The following is a 24522-nucleotide window of genomic DNA, read 5'->3' on the forward strand; positions in this document are numbered from 1 at the left end:
AATGATCTTTATTACTTTTAGGGAAATTACAGAATAATAAAAGATAAGTGACTATACAGATTGACCTTTGAACCTTATGTGCAAGACGGACTTAATTGTTTACATATTAAAATAATGACCCATTAGCGACAGATGTCAGCCATAATTCTGAGATAAGGCAATGAGGTAATGTGTGGAAAGGTTCCTGATTTTTCCTATAAAAAGCCTATTTGAGACACTACTCAGTGTTAATTTGTGATTTCTCCGACCGTATAGATCCTATATACAATTTGGTGGCAGACAACTAAGACGAGAACAAAGACATTTTGTGTGCCCCTAACGGGGATCTTCATGCGATCAGATAGACAGATTATTGGGTGGGGCTGGGGAAAACCCAGCAGTCATGGTACACGTTGGTACCAATGACAAAGTTAGAGAGAGGTGAAAGGTCTTTAAAAATGATTACAGGTGTAATGCACACGCCCGGGCTGAGCGGCGTGTGCGTGTGATTCCACTGGACCGTGCTGGAGAGTGAATGCCTGGAGGGGCGTAACTAGGTATTCACCCGATCCGACCAGGGTCGCACGACGGCATACGACGCCAGTGCACCCAGGAGGAACCGAGCAGAGGGACCAGGTGCTACTCCAGGACAGACCCCGGACACGGCTGTTGACCCACACAGGGGAATACAGGAACAGACTGGTTAGGCTGGCACACAGACTGGTGGGAATAGGCAGGCACGACTGGTATGCAGGCAGGCGGGTATGCAGGCAGGGGGGTACAGGCAAGCACGGCTAGAGTGCAGACAGGAAGGCACTAGCAGGCAGGAACACAGGCGGGATAGGACCCAGCACACACTGGGACTCTGGAACAGAACCACAGATGTGGCAGACAAACACAGCAGAGTGAGGCCGCCCAGAGAGGTGAGCGAGAGCAGGGCAGGACGAGACCGCCTGGAGCGGTGAGTAAGAGCAGAGCAGGACGAGACCGCCTGGAGCGGTGAGCAAGAGCAGAACAGGACGAGACCGCCTGGAGCGGTGAGCAAGAGCAGAGCAGGACGAGACTGCCGGAGCGGTGAGCAAGAGCAGAGCAGGACGAGACTGCCGGAGCAGTGAGCAAAGGAGTCAGAGCGGAGCGAGAGTGCCGGAGCAGTGAGCAAAGGAGTCAGAGCGGAGCGAGAGTGCCGGAGCAGTGAGCAAAGGAGTCAGAGCGGAGCGAGACTGCCGGAGCAGTGAGCAAAGGAGTCAGAGCGGAGCGAGACTGCCGGAGCAGAGAGCAAAGGAGTCAGAGCGGAGCGAGACTGCCGGAGCAGTGAGCAAAGGAGTCAGAGCGGAGCGAGACTGCCGGAGCAGTGAGCAAAGGAGTCAGAGCGGAGCGAGACTGCCGGAGCAGTGAGCCAAGGAGTCAGAGCGGAGCGAGACTGCCGGAGCAGTGAGCCAAGGAGTCAGAGCGGAGCGAGACTGCCGGAGCAGTGAGCAAAGGAGTCAGTGCGGAGCGAGACTGCCGGAGCAGTGAGCAAAGGAGTCAGAGCGGAGCGAGACTGAGCAGGGGGGACAGGGCTCTGTTCACACGGAACAGACAGGAAGGGAAAGGCAGAGCCAGATACCCACAGGGTACTTGCAGTGAAGTAGCGAGTGGACCACAAACTCACAAACGGGAGTACAGAGACAACAAGCAGGAGTTATGTACGAGTTCAGACTCTGCAGAAAAAGGAAAGGAACGGACATAGAGGCAAACAGGTAAAGGATAGGAGAGAGTTCAGACTGGAACTGAGTGTACGGAAGAGACCGACACTGCAGCGGGATACAGGAGCGGGTCTGGGAATACGGCCCCCAGAGAGGCTGGACGAACAGGCAAGGAGCGTGTTCAGACAGGACAGACAAGATACAGGAGTGGGTCTAGGTAATCAGCCCCTAGAAGTCGGGAGGAACAGGCTAGGAGCGTGTTCAGACAGGACAGACAAGATACAGGAGCGGGTCTAGGTAATCGGCCCCTAGAAGGCGGGAGGAACAGGCTAGGAGCGCGTTCAGACAGGCCTGGAAATACAGCCTCCAGGATAGGCAGACAAGAGAACACAGAACGGGACCTGGCACCTTCAGAGTGCAAGCACACACTGAATGAAACACAATGCTCAGGCAGGGATTGATTGGAGCAGCTGAGTTATATACCAGGTGACAGACAGCAATAGGCTGAGGACGCACAAGGGGTGTGACCCACAGCAGGTACAAAAAGCAGGAAGTGATCGGGCGCCGCCCTTAAGCAGCAGAAACAGACACAAACAGACAGCATGGAGGGAAGCCAGAGAGACATTCTGGACTGGAGAACAAGTGCGCGCCCCTGCACAGTGGGAGATGGACCACTATGCAAGGACGCCGCCAGGTATGTTACAGTACCCCCCCCCCTTACGCCCCCTCTTCTTCAGGCCTGCCAGAATCTTCCGCAGGGAATTCGAGGGCCAATTCTTCACTTCGAAGAGATCACTTCCACTGTCCACCGGAAAAACTGGTCTCCTCTGGGTAGCTAGGATGCTACCTCCCATCCAGCCACCCTTAGCAACAGACGAAATGGGTGGAGTACCAGGAACAGCACACAAGGAAGTCTCTCTCCACATACTTTCAGGTGGCATCCCAGAGGGTACAGGAGACAACTGGAAGTCCTCCACCAGGCTGGAGGGGAGCAGAGACTTGGGGGTAATCTCTACTTCGAGGTACATCCTGTCAAGCTCACAGGAAGAAATAGACGGGTTATCAGGTACAGGATGAGGAAAAGTCACTGTCTCTTTGTTATCTGGTGGTACCCCGGAGGTTTCAGGAAACAACTGGAGGTCCTCCGCCGGGTCAGAAGAGTGCAGAGGCTTGGAGAAAACATCTGCTTCAGAGTACACTAGGTTGGACTCACTGGACGAAGCAGGCGAGGTATCAGATCCAGGATATAGGAAAATCTCTGTCCATTCACCACCAGGTGGCACCCCGAAGGGTTCTGGAGACAACTGGAGGTCCTCCGCCTGGTCGGAGGGGTGTAGAGACTCGGGAGTAACCTCTGCTTCGGAGTACACTAAGTTGGACGCACTGGACGAAGCGAACGAGGTATCAGGTACAGAGTATAGGAGAATCTCTGTCCTTTCACTACCAGGTAGCACCCCGAAGGGTTCTGGAGACAACTGGAGGTCCTCCGCCTGGTCAGAGGGGTGTAGAGACTCATGGGTAACCTCTGCTTCAGAGTACACTAGGTCGGACTCACTGGACGAAGCAAGCGAGGTATCAGATCCAGGATATAGGAAAGTCTCTATCCATTCACCACCAGGTGGCACCCCGAAGGGTTCTGGAGACAACTGGAGGTCCTCCGCCTGGTCGGAGGGGTGTAGAGACTCGGGAGTAACCTCTGCTTTGGAGTACACTAGGTTGGACTCACTGGATGAAGCGAGCGAGGTATCAGGTACAGAGTATAGGAGAGTCTCTGTCCTTTCGCTACCAGGTAGCACCCCGAAGGGTTCTGGAGACAACTGGAGGTCCTCCGCCTGGTCGGAGGGGTGTAGAGACTCGGGGGTAACTACCACTTTGGGGTACCCATTGTCAGGCTCACAGGACGGAGCGGACAAAGTATCGAGTACCGGGTGTAGAGAAGCCTCTCTCCATTTGTCATAGAGTGGTATCCCGGAGGATTCTGGAGGCAACAGGAGGTCCTCCGCCAGGTAGTAGAGAGGTGCACAGACTCTGAGGTAATCACAGCTTCGGAGCATCCTTGGGCATGCACACCGGTAAAAGTGGGTGAAGCATCAGATGCCGGGTGCAGGAAGTTCTCCTGTGTGGAGTCTGGATGGGCAGTAGTCTCTTCGGGCAGGAGAACTGGTGCACTACGCACGGACATTACCCGTTGGGGCTTCTCCGGGATACAGGGAGATGAAGCTTCAGTAGGGACTTCAAGGTTGGGGTTAGGAGGTCTCAGGGAGGACAGACCCTGGCGTGACGGCTTGCCTCTACAATTAGCACGTCTGGACTGCCTCTTGAGGTTGGGAGAAGTATTCCGGAGAGCGTAGTCACCCTGTGAGGATTCTGGGTGGGCAGTAGTCTCATTGGGCTGGAGGACTATTGCGCTACCCACGCACATTACCCATCGGGGCTGCTCCGGGATATGGGGAAGTGAAGCTTCAGCAGGAGCCTCCGGGTTAGGATCATCGAAGACCATTAGAAAGGCCACCAGGAAGGCCATTATGTCCAGGACGATAGGATCCTGTGTTTCCCATAGGGGGTTGATCCATTCCAAGGCATCACCCGCTAGGTTAGACATAATGAATGCCACCTTAACCCGATCGGTGGGAAAACATAGAGGGTAGAACTGGAAATGTAGCATGCATTGCTCCACAAATGCACGACTTTGTCTTGGATCCCCATAGTAACGTGGCGGATCCGCAGGAACGAGAGCAGATAGATCCATCTGGACGGGTGCGTAATTCGCCTGGAACTCAGCTAAGGAAAAAAAAAAAAAGATTTTTTAATTTTTAATGCATGTATTCGCTGGAAAACTTCTCAGAGAGCGAAGGCCGTGGGGCTCAACGGGAACCATGGCCTGAGCATGCTGCAATGCACACGCCCGGGCTGAGCGGCGTGTGCGTGTGATTCCACTGGACCGTGCCGGAGAGTGAATGCCTGGAGGGGCGTAACTAGGTATTCACCCGATCCGACCAGGTTCGCACGACGGCATACGACGCCAGTGCACCCAGGAAGAACCGAGCAGAGGGAGCAGGTGCTACTCCAGGACAGACCCCGGACACGGCTGTTGACCCACACAGGGGAATACAGGAACAGACTGGTTAGGCTGGCACACAGACTGGTGGGAATAGGCAGGCATGACTGGTATGCAGGCAGGCGGGTATGCAGGCAGGGGGGTACAGGCAAGCACGGCTAGAGTGCAGACAGGAAGGCACTAGCAGGCAGGAACACAGGCGGGATAGGACCCTGCACACACTGGGACTCTGGAACAGAACCACAGATGTGGCAGACAAACACAGCAGAGTGAGGCCGCCCAGAGAGGTGAGCGAGAGCAGGGCAGGACGAGACCGCCTGGAGCGGTGAGTAAGAGCAGAGCAGGACGAGACCGCCTGGAGCGGTGAGCAAGAGCAGAGCAGGACGAGACCGCCTGGAGCTGTGAGCAAGAGCAGAGCAGGACGAGACTGCCGGAGCAGTGAGCAAAGGAGTCAGAGCGGAGCGAGACTGCCGGAGCAGTGAGCAAAAGAGTCAGAGCGGAGCGAGACTGCCGGAGCAGTGAGCAAAGGAGTCAGAGCGGAGCGAGACTGCCGGAGCAGTGAGCAAAGGAGTCAGAGCGGAGCGAGACTGCCGGAGCAGTGAGCAAAGGAGTCAGAGCGGAGCGAGACTGCCGGAGCAGTGAGCCAAGGAGTCAGAGCGGAGCGAGACTGCCGGAGCAGTGAGCAAAGGAGTCAGAGCGAAGCGAGACTGCCGGAGCAGTGAGCAAAGGAGTCAGAGCGGAGCGAGACTGCCGGAGCAGTGAGCAAAGGAGTCAGAGCGGAGCGAGACTGCCGGAGCAGTGAGCAAAGGAGTCAGAGCGGAGCGAGACTGCCGGAGCAGTGAGCAAAGGAGTCAGAGCGGAGCGAGACCGCCGGAGCAGTGAGCAAAAGAGTCAGAGCGGAGCGAGACTGAGCAGGGGGGACAGGGCTCTGTTCACACGGAACAGACAGGAAGGGAAAGGCAGAGGCAGATACCCACAGGGTACTTGCAGTGAAGTAGCGAGTGGACCACAAACTCACAAATGGGAGTACAGAGACAACAAGCAGGAGTTAGGTACGAGTTCAGACTCTGCAGAAAAAGGAAAGGAACGGACATAGAGGCAAACAGGTAAAGGATAGGAGAGAGTTCAGACTGGAACTGAGTGTACGGAAGAGACCGACACTGCAGCGGGATACAGGAGCGGGTCTGGGAATACGGCCCCCAGAGAGGCGGGACGAACAGGCAAGGAGCGTGTTCAGACAGGACAGACAAGATACAGGAGCGGGTCTAGGTAATCGGCCCCTAGAAGGCGGGAGGAACAGGCTAGGAGCGTGTTCAGACAGGCCTGGAAATACAGCCTCCAGGATAGGCAGACAAGAGAACACAGAACGGGACCTGGCACCTTCAGAGTGCAAGCACACACTGAATGAAACACAATGCTCAGGCAGGGATTGATTGGAGAAGCTGAGCTATATACCAGGTGACAGACAGCAATAGGCTGAGGACGCACAAGGGGTGTGACCCACAGCAGGTACAAAAAGCAGGAAGAGATCGGGCGCCGCCCTTAAGCAGCAGAAACAGACACAAACAGACAGCATGGAGGGAAGCCAGAGAGACATTCTGGACTGGAGAACAAGTGCGCGCCCCTGCACAGTGGGAGATGGACCACTATGCAAGGACGCCGCCAGGTATGTTACAACAGGGAATTAGGAGAGAAGCTGAAGTACAGGTGGTGTCTTCAGAAATACTGCTGATTCCACTACGTCACTAGAAAGTCAGCAGGAACTTAAGGAGATAATTGTCAGGAAGAAAGGGTTTAGGTTCATGGAGAACTGCACTGACTTCTCTGTCGGCTACAGGCTTTAAGATAGGGACAGGCTGCACCTCAATGGGGAGAATGCAGATGTGCTGGGGGAAAAAATGGTCAGATGGATGGAGGAGCTTTCAAACTAGGATCTGGGGAGAGGGAGGGTTGATGTGCAAATAAGGGGATAGAGTAGGCAGAGAGAGTGAAAAATTCAAGGAAAGTAAGGAGGCGAGTAGCCATAATAAATGTGCTAATAGTATTAAATGTCTGCAGGCAAATGCAAGAAGTCTTGAAAACAAAATGAATGAATCAGAGACTCTTAGGTCAGCCACAGATTATGATGTGGTGGACATTACAGAAACCTGGATGGATGAAAGCCATGACTGGGTGACAAACATAGAGATTTACACTACACTGAAACGGATAGGAAAGAAAAATAGGTAAAGGGGTGGGTATTTTCGTTAAAACCAATTTAAGACCTCAAGCTCAATGACGACATGGGGTGCAGCTTCGACAATGTACTGCACAGATGCCCAACTTTCGATTATATTTGACCCACGACACCAGAACCACCACACCTATGTGAGGCCATTATTCTGCATGGAGGACTTTGTGGGGCCCATTATACTGGATGGAAAGCTATGTGGGGTCCATTATACTGGATGGAAAGTTATGTGGGGCCAATCATACTGTATGGAGGACTATGTGGGGCCCATTATACTGTATACTGGTTGGTCCATGACTTTGTCCAAGTTTTTCATTTTGGCCCTTTGCATGTTTTGAGCTTTACATCCCTGATGTAAAATCAGTATGGGTAATGTACATGGAAATGGCAATAATGGAAAGCTGCTAATTGGACTTTGCTACAAGCCTCCTAATATAGCTGAACATGAAGAGGATGATATGCTGCAACAAATTAAAAAGGCAACAAAAACAAGTCAAGGTCAAAAGTGTTGGCTCCCTTGAAATTGTTCCAGAAAATGAAGTAATTCTCCCAGAAAATTATTGCCATTACACGTTTTGTTATACACGTTTATTTCCTTTGCATGTATTGGAACAACACAAGAAAACAGAGAAAAAAAGGCAAATTGAACATAATTTCACACAAAATAGGTCGGACAAAATTGTTGACACCTTGCCAAAATTGTGGGTAAACAACTTTGTTTCAAGCATGTGAAGCTTGTTCAAACGCAATTGTGGCAAGTAACAGGTGTGGGCAATAAGAAAATCACAACTAAAACCAGATAAAAAAGGAAGAAGTTAATTCAATCTTTGCATGAGTCTGAGGACTTGAAAACCAAAATTGTTGAAAAATATCAATAATTTCAAGGTTATAAGTCCATCTTTAGAGATCCGGATGTTCTTCTGTCCAAGGTGCGCAACATAATCAATAAATTTACAACACATACAGTCAAATATGGTGGAGCTTCAAAAATGTTTTGGGGTTGTTTTGCTGCCTCTGGTCAGGTACCTTAACTGTGTGCAAGGCATCATGAAATCTGAAGATTAGCAAAGGATTTTGGGGCACAATAGAGTGCCTAGTGTCAGAAAGCTGGGCTTGCTTGCTAGGTCATGGATCTTCCGGCATGACAATGACCCCAAACATATTTCAAGAAGCACCCAGAAAATGGATGGAAACAAAGTCCTGGACAGTTCTGACAAGCAATGAATCCGGATCTAAATCCCATTGAACACCTGTGGAGAGATCTTAAAATTGCTGTTTGGAGAAAAATATAAAAATCTGAAAGTTCTCAGTGGTTGACTCAATCTTTTCAGCTAGCCATTAGTCAGTAAGCTTTTGAGACTACTCAGGTCTCTTCATCAGACATAGTATAACACAAAACAAAAAACCAAGCAATGTGAACAATGCTTGCTTTTTTGTCTTGTTTGCATTCTGTGCAAATTAGGGGTGTGGCATCCCCCTTGTTGAGCTGGTCAGTATATATGTAGCTTACCACGGGCTTAGGTGGTCTGATATTGGGACCCGGTTCTATTAGTCTACCCTTTTATATGCATCACTTAAATTTTGATATACAGTAAGATTTTTAATATAGACAGTGTAGGACCGTCCCAATTAGGGTCACCTTGTCACTGGTGGGACGGCTTAGTGAACTATTTTTGATCAAAAAAAGTATACAAGTACTCTATATTTCATATGCAACTTTGCTTTATATTTATATATAATGATGGTAGGGTATGTGATATATTTTTTGTCTTTTGTAGGTTTTGTATAGTATAACACAAAATCTTAATACACAACAGGGCACAGGAATAATGCAATAGATAAGACAAGTGACGTGAAGCAGAACTATCACCATGGGAGAGGGAGAAGCAGTTGTGGCCGTAAAAAGGTTTGGCCACAAGTAGATCTATTCTTTTTTTCTTTTATTGTGTGGCGATGAGAATTCATCCTTGTTCTAAGTTTTTGCCTGGTCTCCCCTACATACAGACCCCCAGTTGGACATTTGGTACATATAATTAAGTACACTACATTAGTTGTGATTCAGCTGAAAGTACCTGGGATCTTGTGGTCCTGATGCGAGTTGGGAATCTTTATCTTGTCCACGGTCATTATAAACGGACAGGTTTACATTTACAGTTGGTGAGGATGAATTTTATAAGTTTCACCACAAAGGTGAAACTATCCTCCCGGTCAGTTTGCTTTACCTCCCAGTACCTTTTTATTCTAACAATGTTAGGTTTCTGGGAGATTATACTCGTTCCTTTTATTTTTGGTTCTCCTTAGCTTGCCTTCTTTGCCCTATATGAATCTGTTTTTGTTTCTCACTCAGAGTTTTCGTATTTTCCTTCATACTTTCCTTTTCCCTTGTTGACAGTGTGTTGCAGCCTCCCCTCTGGTTCCTCAGGAGGTATGAGAAACTCCTCAATGGCTTATTAGTTAATTGGGTGTGTGGTGGAGTTTTTAGTTGTGCAGCTAGGGCCTTTCTAATCTCTACAGAGACTAGTTGGGTGTAGTTGCGGCATTCTCCCCTGTGTGGATTCTCTGGTGCTTATCAAGATCCGATTTCTGGTTAAAACATTTCCCACATTCTGGACATGAAAAAGGCTTCTTCCCTATGTGAATTCTCTGATGTTTATAAAGATATGATTTGTGTCCAAAACATTTTCCACAATCTGAGCATGAAAAAGGCTTCTCCCCTGTGTGAATTCTCTGATGTTTGATAAGATTTGATTTCTTTGCAAAAGATTTCCCACATTCTGAACATGAAAATGGCTTCTCCCCTGTGTGAGTTCTCTGATGGTTGATAAGAGTTGTTTTCACTTTAAAACATTTCCCACATTCTGAACAGGAAAATGGTTTCTCCTCTGTGTGGTTTCTCTGGTGCTTAAGAAAACTAGATTTCTGGTTAAAACATTTTCCACATTCTGAACATGGAAAAGGCTTCTCCCCTGTGTGGGTTCTCTGGTGGTTAACCAAAGCTGATTTATGGTTAAAACATTTTCCACATTCTGAACACGGAAAAGGCTTCTCCCCTGTGTGAGTTCTCTGATGTATATTAAGATATGATTTCTGTACAAAACATTTCCCACAATCTGAACATGAAAAAGGCTTCTCCTTTGTGTGGTTTGTCTGGTGCTTAAGAAAACTAGATTTCTGGTTAAAACATTTTCCACATTCTGAACATGGAAAAGGCTTCTCCCCTGTGTGGGTTCTCTGGTGATTGACCAAAGCTGATTTATGGTTAAAACATTTTCCACATTCTGAACACGGAAAAGGCTTCTCCCCTGTGTGAGTTCTCTGATATATATTAAGATATGATTTGTGTCCAAAATATTTGCCACAATCTGAGCATGAAAAAGGCTTCTCTCCTGTGTGAGTTCTCTGATGTTTGATAAGATTTGATTTCTTTGTAAAACATTTCCCACATTCTGAACAGGAAAATGGCTTCTCTCCTGTGTGAGTTCTCTCATGTGCGATAAGATATGATTTCTCTGTAAAACGTTTCCCACATTCTGAACAGGAAAATGGCTTCTCTCCTGTGTGAATTCTCTGGTGCCTAACAAGATCTGATTTCTGATTAAAACACCTCCCACACTTTGAACAAGAAAATCTATTCTGTGCTGTGTGAATTTTTTGAGGTTTAAGAAAAGACTTTTTGGGAGGAAAACTATTTCTATATTCTGAACGTGAAAATGGCTTCTTTGCATTAGCAGCAGTTCATTTTTTAATGCTTATTTTGTGACTTTGATTTTCCTTAGTAGTCGGTAATGAATCAGAAGACAGAACCTGTTTCAAAGGATCAGATGACAGATCTTTGCTGTGAAGGGATGATGGTATATCTGGAGAAATGTCATTCATTTCAATTGTAGCCTGTTGGATCTGAAAATTATCTGATTAGAAAATTGAAGAGGTCAGCTGTCCCTCTGATCTCCTGGTACAGTCATCTGCCAAGAATAAAACCAATTATTATTTTTTAATAAAAAATCCTTGAATTTTATATTTTTTAACATTTCTACTTAAACTGTCCATAAAAAAGGCAAGTTATATAAAAAAATCACTTATTCACCAGGACAATGACCATCTAATAGAAAACCTCATAGGATGAACCAGTGGAGCGTGGTGTTCAACTGTTTGTTCATTCTGCCTCCAAATATGGAATAAAAAGCCACCAAATGATGTTATGTAGGCGAAAATAATACCAATAAAAACTTCTATTCCTCTCACAAAAAACAAGTCCCCACTCAGGTCCATCATCTGTCAATGGAATAACAGAGGTTTCCACATTATTAGTGGCTCAAAGACTCTTGAAAGGCAACATGGCTTCCATAAACCAATCCAGCAATATCCACTCTCCCAAAGTCAAATCTCCCCCTCACTTCTGAGCCTCGCAGTGCGCCTAAACCACATTTAGCATCCATGTAAGAACCCACTTAATTTATGGTGTGTGTCTCCTGGAGCACAATCTGGGCAATATGTGTTGGGTAATAAAATAGCATATTTGTAATTTTCACTCTTCATCATCCACTGCGTGCTAATTTCTGGAAAGTGACTGTGGAGTCAAAATAGTTACTTCTCCCATAGATTAATTCACTGAGGGTTATAATTTCCAAAATGGAGTCACTTTATGGGGATTTCTACTGATCTGGTTTTCTACCATTTTGTCATATTGGGGCTTCTGCAAAAGGTGTGTCCCATCTCATCTGGAACGTCTACTTCTCCTCCTGCTTCGACTTGTGTGACGTCTGCTTTTGTCACCAGGCGCCGTCTTATTCATCCTGCAGGCGGTGCTGGAAGAGACGTCAGAACCAGAAGCTCTGGGCGGCGCAGGCTCTGCGCAGCCACTAAGATTAGGGTTGCTGGGACCAGTAGTACTATCCAGTCTGGCAGTATGGGTGTGTGTGCTGTTCAGCTGAAGTAATCAGCTTCCTGCTTCAGCCATATAGAAAGCACCGCACCCTACTAAAGCTGGAAGCATATTACCGGAAGCTGCCAGATCCAGCCTTGTTCTCCTCTGGTTCAGACCTCTGTGATCAGCTCCCGACTTGTGTATTTGTTTCTGTTGTGACCTCGGCCCGTTTACGGACTACTCTTGTGTCTTCTGATTTTGTATTTTCTCTATCCTCTTGGTTCTGACCCGGCTACCTGACTATTCTTCCCATCTCACTCCAAAGAACAGCAGGCAACACCGTGGCCCAAGCCTAGGGGTCTCTGTGTAACTCCAGATCTATGTAGAGGGGTTAAAGGGTGATGAGGAAAGTAATTTGTGAAATATGTAAACGGGTTAGATAAGGCAAGCCTGTTCGTGGTGGCCATCTTTTGAGCTTCCAAATGACCATAAACAGCACCCCCAATACATTGTGTCTGGGAACTATTCCAGCAAGATCTGCATTCCTAATAGCTAAATGGCGCTCCTCCCCTTCTTAACCTGCCATGTGCCCAGACAGTAGGGTACTACCGTATATAGGGGATTGTCAGATTCAAAAGAAGTTGGAAAATAATTTGTAAGGTCCATTTGTTTCCTATTATCCTTTGTGAAGAATTCCAAAATTATCACCACATAAAGTGACACACGTCAGATTTGAAAAATGGCCCTGATTAGGAACAGAAAACTGGCTGCAGGAAGGGGTTAAATCAGAGGATCACTGAAGTCAAAAACTGTGACTATAGACAATAACACATCTACTGAAATGATCAAACTCAACAGTGTCCATCAGAGAAAAATGAGTAACTAGTGGTGAAACCTCTCTGGGGTAATTAGAGTATGGGGCTCGGTGGCTCTTGGCATCTAAACTATCGTAAGGGACAATATTTTCTGTCAGATAATTTTCAAGAAGAAATATTACACATTTAAAGTGAACTTTTTTATAATACTGCAGAGCTGAGGTGTCTTAAATTTAGATCTGGGGCATTTGGAAGAGGTAATGGAGATCTTTTTGAAAGACGACCAGGGAGTTATAGAGTCACATAAGTGAGGCCGGCCGATCCCACCACAATGAAACTATCATACAGAATGAACTTGTAAAAAAAGAAAGAATATAAAAACATGTAACATCCCCAACAACAACGTATGTATGAGGGGAGAACTCCAACACTAAACCGGAGTCACACTCATTTATGGTGGACCATTGGAGCTACTATGAGTCCTGACCAGAAGAGTAGAGAAAGTATTAGTGCCCCCTGTTTCAGGAGAGATTGTGCAGTAACCTGAATTCCTTAGGATTGAAAACATAATGGAATTTATGATGTGGAGTAAATCCATGAAACCAGGGCTGGAGCCATGCCAACACATCTCCTGCAGGCGTGAATAAATGTATATTACAGCCATCAGCCACGCACAGCTTAGAGATATATCATGGCACAGATGTAATGTTTTCTGTATAGTTTATCACAATCTGGTTTGAAGTTAGTTGGTTTTAAAAGAAATTGAAAAGTCAGAATAAAGGGAAACTCTGCTGTTATTGTACAGAAATTCACACTTGTCCCTCACTGCACATTTAATGTTGTCGATCATAAAAGTGAAGTTTGGCCAGAAAGAATGGACCTGGTCTTGTAGGGACCATATGAGCACATTCAGCAGCACAGAAGGGAGAGAAGGTAGATTCATCCAATAAGATATCAGGGATCTAGGAAGCCAACACCATCATTACCCTCCGCTTTCTCTTACAGGCCCATTATAATATTTTTCTTCAAGTGATTTTCTCACTTGTCAGCACATTCTACGTACGCTGTCATTTGGCTTTGTAGTTTACAGATCTGAGGAGGTAACGGTCAGCGTCTTCTAATTCCAGGGGGTAGGTGGATCCTCTAGGTTGTAAGTTCTACAGAAAAGGTCTTTTACAATTACACAAAGTAATGTGAACATTTTTGAATGGACTAAAATATGATCTAGAAGTAAAATGGTGATCACACAATTGTGATACGGCCGGACTACACCACTGATAAAGCAGCCACAGCCGGTGACTGAGAAGAATCTGACTTCTCTGCATTTAGTGGTTACTACTCACCTGGGTAGTCATATGTAGGAATCTCCTCTTTACACCGCTCATCACCCCTCACATATGTCTCTGTAGTATTAATATGGGTCAGATCTTCACCCTGAAACATTGTAAAAGTCACAGACAGATGATAAGTCACATCTATGATAAGCTCTAATCCTGCCATCTCATAATACTGGTGGATAAAACAAGACTGAACACAAGACCTTCACAGCCATCTACACATCATAGGGGAGATCTCATGACACCTTTTCTCCATCTACCTGATGATCCTGAGGAACATTGGGATCTTCTTGTTTATAGTCCTGTGGAAGAAGAGGACGGGGACATCTCTCTGGTGTTGTCCTCTTACTGGATATATCTGGAGGAAACACATACAGGGACTGAATTCATTCTTTACATATAGATAATTATAGGCCGTGTGTATTCAGTCCTGTCTATTACCTGGTGATGTGAGGGGCTGGGGAACCTCCATCATGATGTCCTTGTACAGATCTTTGTGTCCTTCTAAATAGTCCCACTCCTCCATGGAGAAATAGACAGTGACATCCTGACATCTTATAGGAACCTGACACATACAATGATACCGTCATCCCCTGATCCCTCCATTGTGTTACTGTATAATGTCCCAGCATTCCCAGCAGTGTCACCTCTCCAGTCAGCAGCTCAATCATCTTGTAGGTGAGTTCTAGGATCTTCTGGTCATTGATGTCCTCATATATCAGGGGGTGAGGTGGAGGCCCCGTGATTGGGCTCAGGGGTCTTCCCCATCCCTCAGACACAGGGTCCTGACAGCGTTCACTAGAGGTATTCTTCACTACTGTGTAATCCCGGTTATGGAGAGACACATTAATAAATCTCCCTCCAGACATTTCCAGAGTCCTCACCTCTCCAGTTCTGTCCATCTGTTATTCCCATAGATAAGAATGATGTAATGTGACGTCATCAGAATCTCTTACCTCTCCAGTAAGCCGGAAGAGGATCTCTAGGGTGAGGTGTAATATCCTCTCCGCCATCTTGTCTCTGTCCATATCCATCTTTTATAGATAAATCAGGAAAATTCTCTTATATAGAAGATATTCACTGAGAGGATCCGATATTGTAGAGACCTGAATGAGAAGATGATGAGCCGATGTAACATCATAAAACTCCTGTGTAATAATACAATTACTGGAGACAATAAGGGGAAACATATGAGGAGATTTATTATTTTACAGTATTTAGTTTTCTTCTTTACATCTAGTAATAAAACCTATATATTTTAGGCCACAGACAACAAGCAGTTTCTTCCTTGGAGTCTGCAGCTGAATACGTTTCTCATAGACTCATCTTCCATAACGCTAATTCTCATCTAATTCTCTGACACTGGAATTGACATTGAGAATAACCTCGGCACTCAATGGTTCTTACAGAAAAAAAATTTTTTAATGCAGGCCAAAAACAAAAGTAAACGTTTCGGTCGATCTGATCTTCATCAAGAACTATTGGAAATAGCACAAAGAACAAAACAATAAATAAAAGAATAATAAATAATAAAATAAAAAAGCATATACAAATGGATCATAGCGCAATAACATGATAATATCTCTTGTTTAACCTGAACAATAAATATGCTGTCAAACAGTGCATAATATTTCATCAAACCCCATTAATGCGGATACAACATCATAGTACAGAGCAAGTATATATACAAATTGAAGAGAGGCGACACCTACTAGATTGCTGGATGGTATTTAAACGTAGGAATTCAAAAGTGTGGAGATATGGTGACACTGGCTGCTTGGGTCTGCAGAAAAGAGCAGAGAGTGGCAGACTCAGAGTTCTCAGCTGAGAGGGACTGTGGAGGCAGAGATACCCAGAATAGAGCTGGACGTAGCACACCTGTGACCCCTAGTTCCTGGTTATAAGGTGGTGCTGCACGTAGTGGCTTAGAGGAACGCGGTGTCCACCGCTAGTTCCTGGTGCTGTGCGCGTTGTCCTGCAAAAAGCAAACATGGCATCTAAGAAGTCGTGAGAGTTCGGCTGAATGCCCCTCCTCCCCCAAGTACTCGATAGTATGGGGCTGCCTAGTTCCTACAATACTGAAATGCCTAGTAATGGTGTCTGGGCCTGCAATGTACGAAAGTCTATTAGGCCGGGCCAGAGGTAGCATCCAATAAGTTACCTTTTAACGCCCCATAAACATTAGACTAAAGTTGCATGAAAGCACTGATTTTGGGGGTTTTGGTTGACTATATAATGTATTTGGGGGCCTCCCGACAGTACCAGTCAGTCATACAAACCACAGGAAAGCTGGAATATTTGTGTGTATGGAGGAGTCTGGAGAGATAGCCATCTGCCAAATGACTGTTCAGCCAACACTTATCTCATGTGTATGGGGACGTTACTATTGCACAGGTAGTGATAATACACGGCACTACAGTAGTACAGTGCATCACCGGAGCGATCAGAGGCTTGTATGTTGTATGATCGCACTAATGAGAGTGGTTTAAAAACATTTATAAAAAAAAAGGTTTAAAAAAAGTTTTAAAGTGAAAATATCACAGTTTTAGCAAAAATAAATATTTGTCACTATAGAGAAAACATGGATATAATGGTAAAATGGAGAGGGAGGTCAGCTCACTGTTTATTCAATGTATCTGGTCTGAAGATCACCGCATGGAGCCGCCCTGGTCAGGGACATTTCAAGGTTCAAGTAGAGAAAGTTTGAGAGATGGATTCTCCAGCATTGTCTATATTGTTAAAACCTCACATTTATTGTGAATTCATAAAACTGTTGTGATGGCATACCACCAAGTGCTCACATACCAAACCAATGCTTATTCCTGATTTACAACATGTGAGTCTCTGTGATACTTTTATATCCTTCCCTTTCCTGGGTGTCCATTGATTCCTGAGCACTTCTCGGACAATTTAACCATGTATTGTATGGAAGTAAAAGAGAATACACAAATACAACTCATGCATGAGACATTCAATAAAATCACTGGAAATCAAAGACAAATACAATTAATTGCACTGTAATATTAATCCTGTCTGATGTTCATTCCCTGTGGGGCTCTAGTGTGTAATTTAAATATCCAATATGACTTTCTATTTAAGATTTTTCTTTTCATATCTCCACCTCTTAATGGTTTATAAACCTTTTCTATTCCTAATATCTGAAGGATCTGATATCCCCTTTATGTTTTTGTGAAAAGTGGTCTTGAAACCACAGACAGGTTTAATGCGGTGGGATTGATTGCGTCAGATAAATGTCTTCTAATACATTTTTTTAGCAGGTCTGACGTCCATCCCACATATTGCAGGTAACTCTCTATACATTCTATTAAATAGATGACCCCCTATAGTGTTACAACTGATGAAATTGTGTATTGCAAATTGTTGTCCCATTCGGTTTTCTTCAAATTTGTCAGTTTTATTAACATAGTTGCATGCTTTACAGGGTGTATGTCCACATGTAAAAAAAAAAACCCTTATAGGATAACCAAGTCACCAAATACCGGCCCATTAAGACACACTTTGTCACTCTTGTATTCCCTACTGATTGAATCCCTGGACTAGTCTAAAACACGCTTCCAATGTCAATGGCAGAGAGATCCGAGTTGCACCTTAACGAGGGATCAGTGGAAGCAAATCTTCACCTTGACACACAAATCATCAATCAGCTCGCGATTTCAGGAGGCCAGCTATAAACTGCTTTCTGGGTGGTATAGGGTCCCAACTCGCCTACACTCTATATTCCCAGATGCTAGTCCCATGTGTTGGACATGTGGGGAGGAGGAGGGTGACCTACTACATATTTTCTGGACCTGTAAACTCCTTTCTCCTTTCTGGGGAAAAGTACTACTAGTGATTAGTAAATTCACTGATCTTATTTCAGACCTTGACACAGCTTTCGTCCTTCTCCATCACAGCAACATCCCTTTAAACACATATAAAAACTCGATACTGAGGCACTTGATCACGTCTGCTAGAGCATGTATTCCCTCACTATGGAAAAGTAACACTATCCCAACAATCTCACTATGGTTCTCCAAAATAAATGAGATTATGCTAACGGACGAACTCACCTCCAGGATCAATAACTCCCATGATAAATTTTATAAAACATGGTTCTACTGGAGTTTAAATCTTCCGCTGAAAACCTTGACCTCATAGGGGAAAGCTAAGTCTATACTTCAGGAGCCTCTCTGACCTTACCCTAACCCTCTTACCCATACATCCCTTCCCCCACTTCCCTTTGTCTTTGTGTGCATTTGTGTTTTTGGTTTTAACTACTTGTTTTTTCTTTTAGAACCCTTATTTGTTAATCCACATGAATATGTAATGACTTAATGTTTAAGTCTGAGTCACCACGCTGGTATATCCTAAAACACATTGAACCAATGTTCTACCAGCGACTCTACTTTGTATTGTGTTTACTTATTTCATTTTCAAGTGTTTTGGAAATACTGGTTATTGATATGGTTATGGGGTCATGTTTGACCTACTACTTGTTGCACAACTAGTACCCGGTGTTTGTATTTGTATTTCCTTTTCAAAACTTAATAAAGATAAATTTATAAAGGATAACCAAGTCACATTGCGTTTAATATTTGTTTCTTGAAAAAATACTCGGTGAAAGTTTTCCGCCTTTTCGGATACAAAACTCAAACAAAATATGCAAAAGAATTTCCAAAGTCTGGAGGATGGATCTCAGACATCAAAAAAACTAAGTTTGAAAGAGATATCAAAGACTACGAGTCAAATTCAATTTACACATGGAAATGAAACAAACCAAGAGCTACTGTTCTGAAATACAGACCACACAATAAATTCAAAGGAAATAGCGGAGAGCGGAGGTCAGCTTCACAAATCCTAATGTGTCCATGGGTTCCTCTAATTATAATTCTCCGAGGACTTATCTGATGCATCAGTGGGATCAACTAAAGACAGATGGAACAAAAATAAATTCTCAAGTATTCCCCACAATTCAGCACAAAATAACGGAGACGGGTGGGCAGAAAGCTCAAATGTGCCCGGACATGTGCGTTCCATGCCGGAGTGCATCACAGTCTCCTATCTGCGAATGCGCATGTCCGGAAGCATGCGTTCCACGCCGGAGCGCATATGGTATTGGATTGCATACCACTAACATAGAAAAATCCTATCTCTGAAATCAGTATCATGGGAGACTAAAAACAAGTATTGCACATCCCATAATGCAATATAAATGTAGATCTACTTTATCACTACATAAAATATGGGATGATGGCCAACAGTATATTCCTAAATGGTCAAATTTGACCCTTATTGCATAGAGACACACAAGGATCACCACACTTGTTAGTTACTAAATAGTATATGTGTGTGATATAACTGATAAGAAATAATTCTGATATAGAAGCTCAGATATCTCGATGAAGTACAACAATATGTGAACCTCATTCACAGGGAACTGAGTAGCAATGGGTACAGTATAAAATCCAAAAATGTAATCCGGAATGGGGCAGTATTCACACAAAACAAGCATAGGAAATTTGCTCATTCAGTCCCTTAGGGGCTCGTGAATCCAGTCTGGAAATCCACTCACTTTCCTTTTTGAGGATACATCTATTGCGATCACCTCCTCTGACACTGAGTTTAACCACCTTAATGATACAAAAGGAGATGTCTCCGGTTTCACCTCGATGTACACTGTTCATGTGTCTCACTAATGGGGTGTCCCAACCATGGCGTATACTGCCCAAATGCTCCCCCACCCTCCTCACAGACTCACTCTTGGTCTAGCCTACAAAAACTAGGGGGCAGGTGCATGTGGCCATATATACAAGTACTGAGGTTTTACAGTTGGAATAATCCCTCGGAAAAAAGTTTTTACTCGCGGAGGAACTTGAGAAAGATTTACATGGTCTCATCCAATTACATGTTCAACTTTCTCCAGATCTAAAGAAACCGCAGATTCTTCTGGGTGCAGGTTTTTTGTAGAAACTATGCACTAAATGGTCCCTAATTGACTGAACCTTTCTGAAAGTTATTGTGGGAGTAGATCCCACATTACCCTCAGGTCCGGGTCAGCCACAAGTATATCCCAGTGTTTTCTGAGGATATTAAAGATAAGGTCACTCTGATTGTAATAAGTTTTTTTTAGTCGTGTAATCCCATGTTTTTCTTGGTCTCTTGGTTAGGTATGGAGGAGTGTCTGTCTCTCCCATTTTTCTGAAAACAATGATGCGGAATCCAAAATGTACCAGGAGTACCCTTTTTCCCTGAATCTGGTGTTCAGGTCTATTGCCTGTATATTAAAATCTGTGACATTATGGCAGTACCTTCTCAACCATAAAAATTAGCCCTTGGGTATTCCTCTTTTTATGGGGATGGGGTGGTGGCTATCCCACTTCAATAGTTTATTAGTGCTTGAAGGTTTATAGTAGATGAGTGTCCCTACGGTCCCATCCCGTTCTTTCTTGATTAGTACATCCAGGAATGGCAACTGGTATTAATTAAACTCAGATGTTGAGTTCCCTGACAAATTCAAAAGATTGTTCATTCGTTCCTGACCAGATGATTAAAATGTAGCCAATATATCTATACCACACCCCAATAAATGGATGCCACCACTTATGATCATCCCTGAATATTGTGGTTTCCTCCCACCAGCCCAGGAATAGGTTAGCATACGAGAGAGCCCAGGGGCTCCCCATCGCAGTACCCCTGAGCTGGTGGAAGTACTTCCTATCAAAAAGAAAGAAGTTATGAGTAAGACAAGAGTGAATTTTAGAAGATCCTCCATGAAGTCATTATGTCTGCTACACTCTACTGATCTCAATTTCAAGAAATGTCTTACTCCTCTGATACCATCCTCATGAGGTATATTACTATACAAAGCCTCGATATCTAGTAAGGCCTGCTCCCCTACATGCATGTATACATGCTCGGGGGTCTACATGGAGGGGAGCAGGCAGAGGGAAACCCAATCCCAGAGGGATTATTCCAACTGTAAAACCTTAAGACTTATTCCAACTGCAGGACCTCAGGTGGTACTGGGGGAACATTATACCGTGGGGGTCATCATACATCCTGCATAAGGGGCATAATGGGGGCATTACACTGTGTGGGGGCATCATACATCCTGCATAAGGGGCATAATGGGGGCATTACACTGTGGGGGGCATCATACATACTGTATAAGTGGTATAATGGGGGCATTACACTGTGTGGGGGCATCATACATCCTGCATAAGGGACATAATAGGGGAATTACACTGTGTGGGGGCATCATACATACTGCATAAGGGGCATAATGGGGCATTACACTGTGTGGGGGCATCATACATCCTGCATAAGGGGCATAACGGGGGCATTACACTGTGGGGGCATCATACATCCTGCATAATGGGCATAATGGGGGCATTACACTGTGTGGGGGCATCATACATCCTGCATAAGGGGCATAATGGGGGCATTACACTGTGTGGGGGCATCATACATCCTGCATAAGGGGCATACTGGGGGCATTACACTGTGTGGGGGCATCATACATCCTACATAAGGGGCATAATGGGGGCATTACACTGTATGGGGGCATCATACATCCTGTATAAGGGGCATAATGGGGGCATCATACATCCTGCATAAGGGGCATAATGGGGGCATTACACTGTGTGGGGGACATCATAAATCCTGCATAAGGGGCATAATGGGGGCATTACACTGTGTGGGGGCATCCTACATACTGCATAAGGGGCATAATGGGGGCATTACACTGTGTGGGGGCATCATACATCCTGCATAAGGGACATAATAGGGGAATTACACTGTGTGGGGGCATCATACATACTGCATAAGGGGCATAATGGGGCATTACACTGTGTGGGGGCATCATACATCCTGCATAAGGGGCATAACGGGGGCATTACACTGTGGGGGCATCATACATCCTGCATAATGGGCATAATGGGGGCATTACACTGTGTGGGGGCATCATACATCCTGCATAAGGGGCATAATGGGGGCATTACACTGTGTGGGGGCATCATACATCCTGCATAAGGGGCATACTGGGGGCATTACACTGTGTGGGGGCATCATACATCCTGCATAAGGGGCATAATGGGGGCATTACACTGTATGGGGGCATCATACATCCTGTATAAGGGGCATAATGGGGGCATCATACATCCTGCATAAGGGGCATAATGGGGGCATTACACTGTGTGGGGGACATCATACATCCTGCATAAGGGGCATAATGGGGGCATTACACTGTGTGGGGGCATCCTACATACTGCATAAGGGGCATAATGGGGGCATTACACTGTGTGGGGGCATCATACATACTGCATAAGGGGCATAATGGGGGCATTACACTGTGTGGGGCATCATACATACTGCATAAGGGGCATAATGGGGGCATTACACTGTGTGGGGGCATCATACTTCCTGCATAAGGGGCATGATGGGGGAATTACACTGTGTGGGGGCATCATACATACTACATAAGGGGTATAATGGGGGCATTACACTGTGTGGGGGCATCATACATCCTGCATAAGGGGCATAATGGGGGCATTACACTGTGTGGGGCATCATACATCCTGCATAAGGGGCATAATGGGGGCATTACACTGTGTGGGGGCATCATACATCCTGCATAAGGGGCATAATGGGGGCATTACACTGTGTGGGGCATCATACATCCTGCATAAGGGGCATAATGGGGGCATTACACTGTGTGGGGCATCATACATCCTGCATAAGGGGCATAATGGGGGCATTACACTGTGTGGGGCATCATACATCCTGCATAAGGGGCATAATGGGGGCATTACACTGTGTGGGGCATCATACATCCTGCATAAGGGGCATAATGGGGGCATTACACTGTGTGGGGGATCATACATCCTGCATAAGGGGCATTACACTGTGTGGGGGCATCATACATCCTGCATAAGGGGCATAATGGGGGCATTACACTGTGTGGGGCATCATACATCCTGCATAAGGGGCATAATGGGAGCATTACACTGTGGGGGGCATCATACATACTATATAAGGGGCATAATGAGGGGCATTACACTGTGTGGGGGCATCATACATCCTGCATAAGGGGCATAATGGGGGCATTACACTGTGGGGGGCATCATACATCCTGCATAAGGGGCATAATGGGGGCATTACACTGTGTGGGGGCATCATACATCCTGCATAAGGGGCATAATGGGGGCATTACACTGTGGGGCAGTAAAGGGGTCCTGTACTATGAGAACTATACGTTTCCTCCCTTCCTGTCTCCATAGTTGGGTCGTATGTATCTATTACAGGAAACGGAACAAAAACCTTATGATTCTTATAAAGGGGCAACACAAGACCCCAAAAGAGTCTCCGTGCTGAAGGGGTTAATGCCCCCTGCGCCCAGTAATGGGGTCTCCACATACCTCCACCTGCAGAGCTGCCACCACATATATGGCTGCTCTGTGCGCACAGGAGCTGTGATGAGGTCACAGGAGGGGAGGAGTCAGGGGTCACATGATCAGGGGCCTCAGTGGATGCAGGACTCTGCTGTGCTGGTTGTCATGGTGCTGGATGAGCTGAAGTTTATGTGTGGGGTCAGGAGGGGTTTACAGGGGGGATGTAGCAGAGCCGCGTGTGTACGAGGTGTACGGAGCAGAGCCGCGTGTGTACGAGGTGTACGGAGCGGAGCCGCGCGTGTACGAGGTGTGCGGAGCGGAGCCGCGCGTGTACGAGGTGTGCGGAGCGGAGCCGCGCGTGTATGAGGCGTGCGGAGCGGAGCCGCGCGTGTACGAGGCGTGCGGAGCGGAGCCGCGCGTGTACGAGGCGTGCGGAGGTGAGCCGCGCGTGTACGAGGCGCGCGGAGCGGAGCCGCGCGTGTACGAGGCGCGCGGAGTCGCGCGTGTACGAGGCGCGCGGAGCAGCGCGTGTACGAGGCGTGCGGAGCGGAGCCGCGCGTGTACGAGGGGTACGGAGCGGAGCCGCGCGTGTACGAGGCGTGCGGAGCGGAGCCGCACGTGTACGGAGCGGAGCCGCGCGTGTACGAGGCGTACGGAGCTGAGCCGCGCGTGTACGAGGCGTGCGGAGCGGAGCCGCGCGTGTACGAGGCGTACGGAGCGGAGCCGCGCGTGTACGAGGCGTACGGAGCGGAGCCGCGCGTGTACGAGGCGTACGGAGCGGAGCCGCGCGTGTACGAGGCATACGGAGCGGAGCCGTGTGTGTACGAGGTGTACGGAGCAGCCAATAGCAAAGCTCTCGAGGTGTGAAGAACATACGACCCCCTAAAGTGACCCCATTTCGGACACTGTACCCAAAAGGGAATCATCTGAGGGTGTAATGGGCGTTATTACGTTCTTATCCCACAGGTGTCCCACTGATTTCTTTACCACTCGGTTGTGTGTAAATAATATTACATTTGCTCAGAGCCGCAGCGAGGGGTTCAGCCTGGGGCGGACACACTGATGCTGCAGCCGCACCCGGGCCCAGAGGTGGAGGGGGGCCCATGCAGGAAGGGGCGTAGTGCTCAGGCAGTAGACCATACAGCTGCTATGGGGGCCCTTGACT

General features: G+C 46.4%; 2 protein-coding genes across 3 annotated transcripts; both read right to left on the bottom strand.

Moving 5' to 3' along the window:
• Nucleotides 1-7525: 7525 nt before the first annotated feature.
• On the bottom strand, nt 7526-10684 carry LOC141197637 (uncharacterized; the record flags this gene model as incomplete). Its single annotated transcript, XM_073662720.1, has 1 exon — nt 7526-10684. A coding segment is annotated over one exon (1215 nt), but the record flags the coding sequence as incomplete, so codon positions are not given.
• LOC141197672 (uncharacterized) lies at nt 10545-23461 on the bottom strand. Of its 2 annotated transcripts, XM_073662759.1 has the most exons (7): nt 23385-23461; nt 15681-15943; nt 14616-15074; nt 14410-14533; nt 14229-14326; nt 13975-14065; nt 10545-10914 (listed from the first exon to the last, which is right to left on the bottom strand). In XM_073662759.1, exons 3-7 carry the CDS (start codon nt 14868-14870, stop codon nt 10865-10867), a joined length of 618 nt encoding a protein of 205 aa, XP_073518860.1. In that variant the 5' UTR covers nt 14871-15074; nt 15681-15943; nt 23385-23461; the 3' UTR covers nt 10545-10864. The 2 variants fall into 2 exon arrangements, with proteins under 2 accessions (XP_073518860.1, XP_073518861.1); XM_073662760.1 differs by lacking the exon at nt 15681-15943 and having other exon boundaries at nt 23385-23449.
• Between the last annotated feature and the right edge of the window lie 1061 nt (nt 23462-24522).

Source organism: Phyllobates terribilis, unplaced genomic scaffold (genome assembly GCF_046119375.1).
Source record: "Phyllobates terribilis strain yellow unplaced genomic scaffold, ASM4611937v1 Scaffold_85__1_contigs__length_6476398, whole genome shotgun sequence".
In the NCBI taxonomy this organism is placed as follows: Eukaryota; Metazoa; Chordata; class Amphibia; order Anura; family Dendrobatidae; genus Phyllobates; species Phyllobates terribilis.

What these genes read in the sequence shown, in the direction of transcription:
- LOC141197672 (XM_073662759.1), bottom strand. Translation starts at nt 14,870, where the DNA reads ATGGACAGAACTGGAGAGGTGAGGACTCTGGAAATGTCTGGAGGGAGA. An exon ending in ATGTTCCTCAGGATCATCAG is followed by an intron (nt 14,066 to 14,228) that starts GTAGATGGAGAA and finishes ACAATGTTTCAG; the next exon opens with GGTGAAGATCTGACCCATAT. An exon ending in TCCTACATATGACTACCCAG is followed by an intron (nt 10,915 to 13,974) that starts GTGAGTAGTAAC and finishes TATTCTTGGCAG; the next exon opens with ATGACTGTACCAGGAGATCA.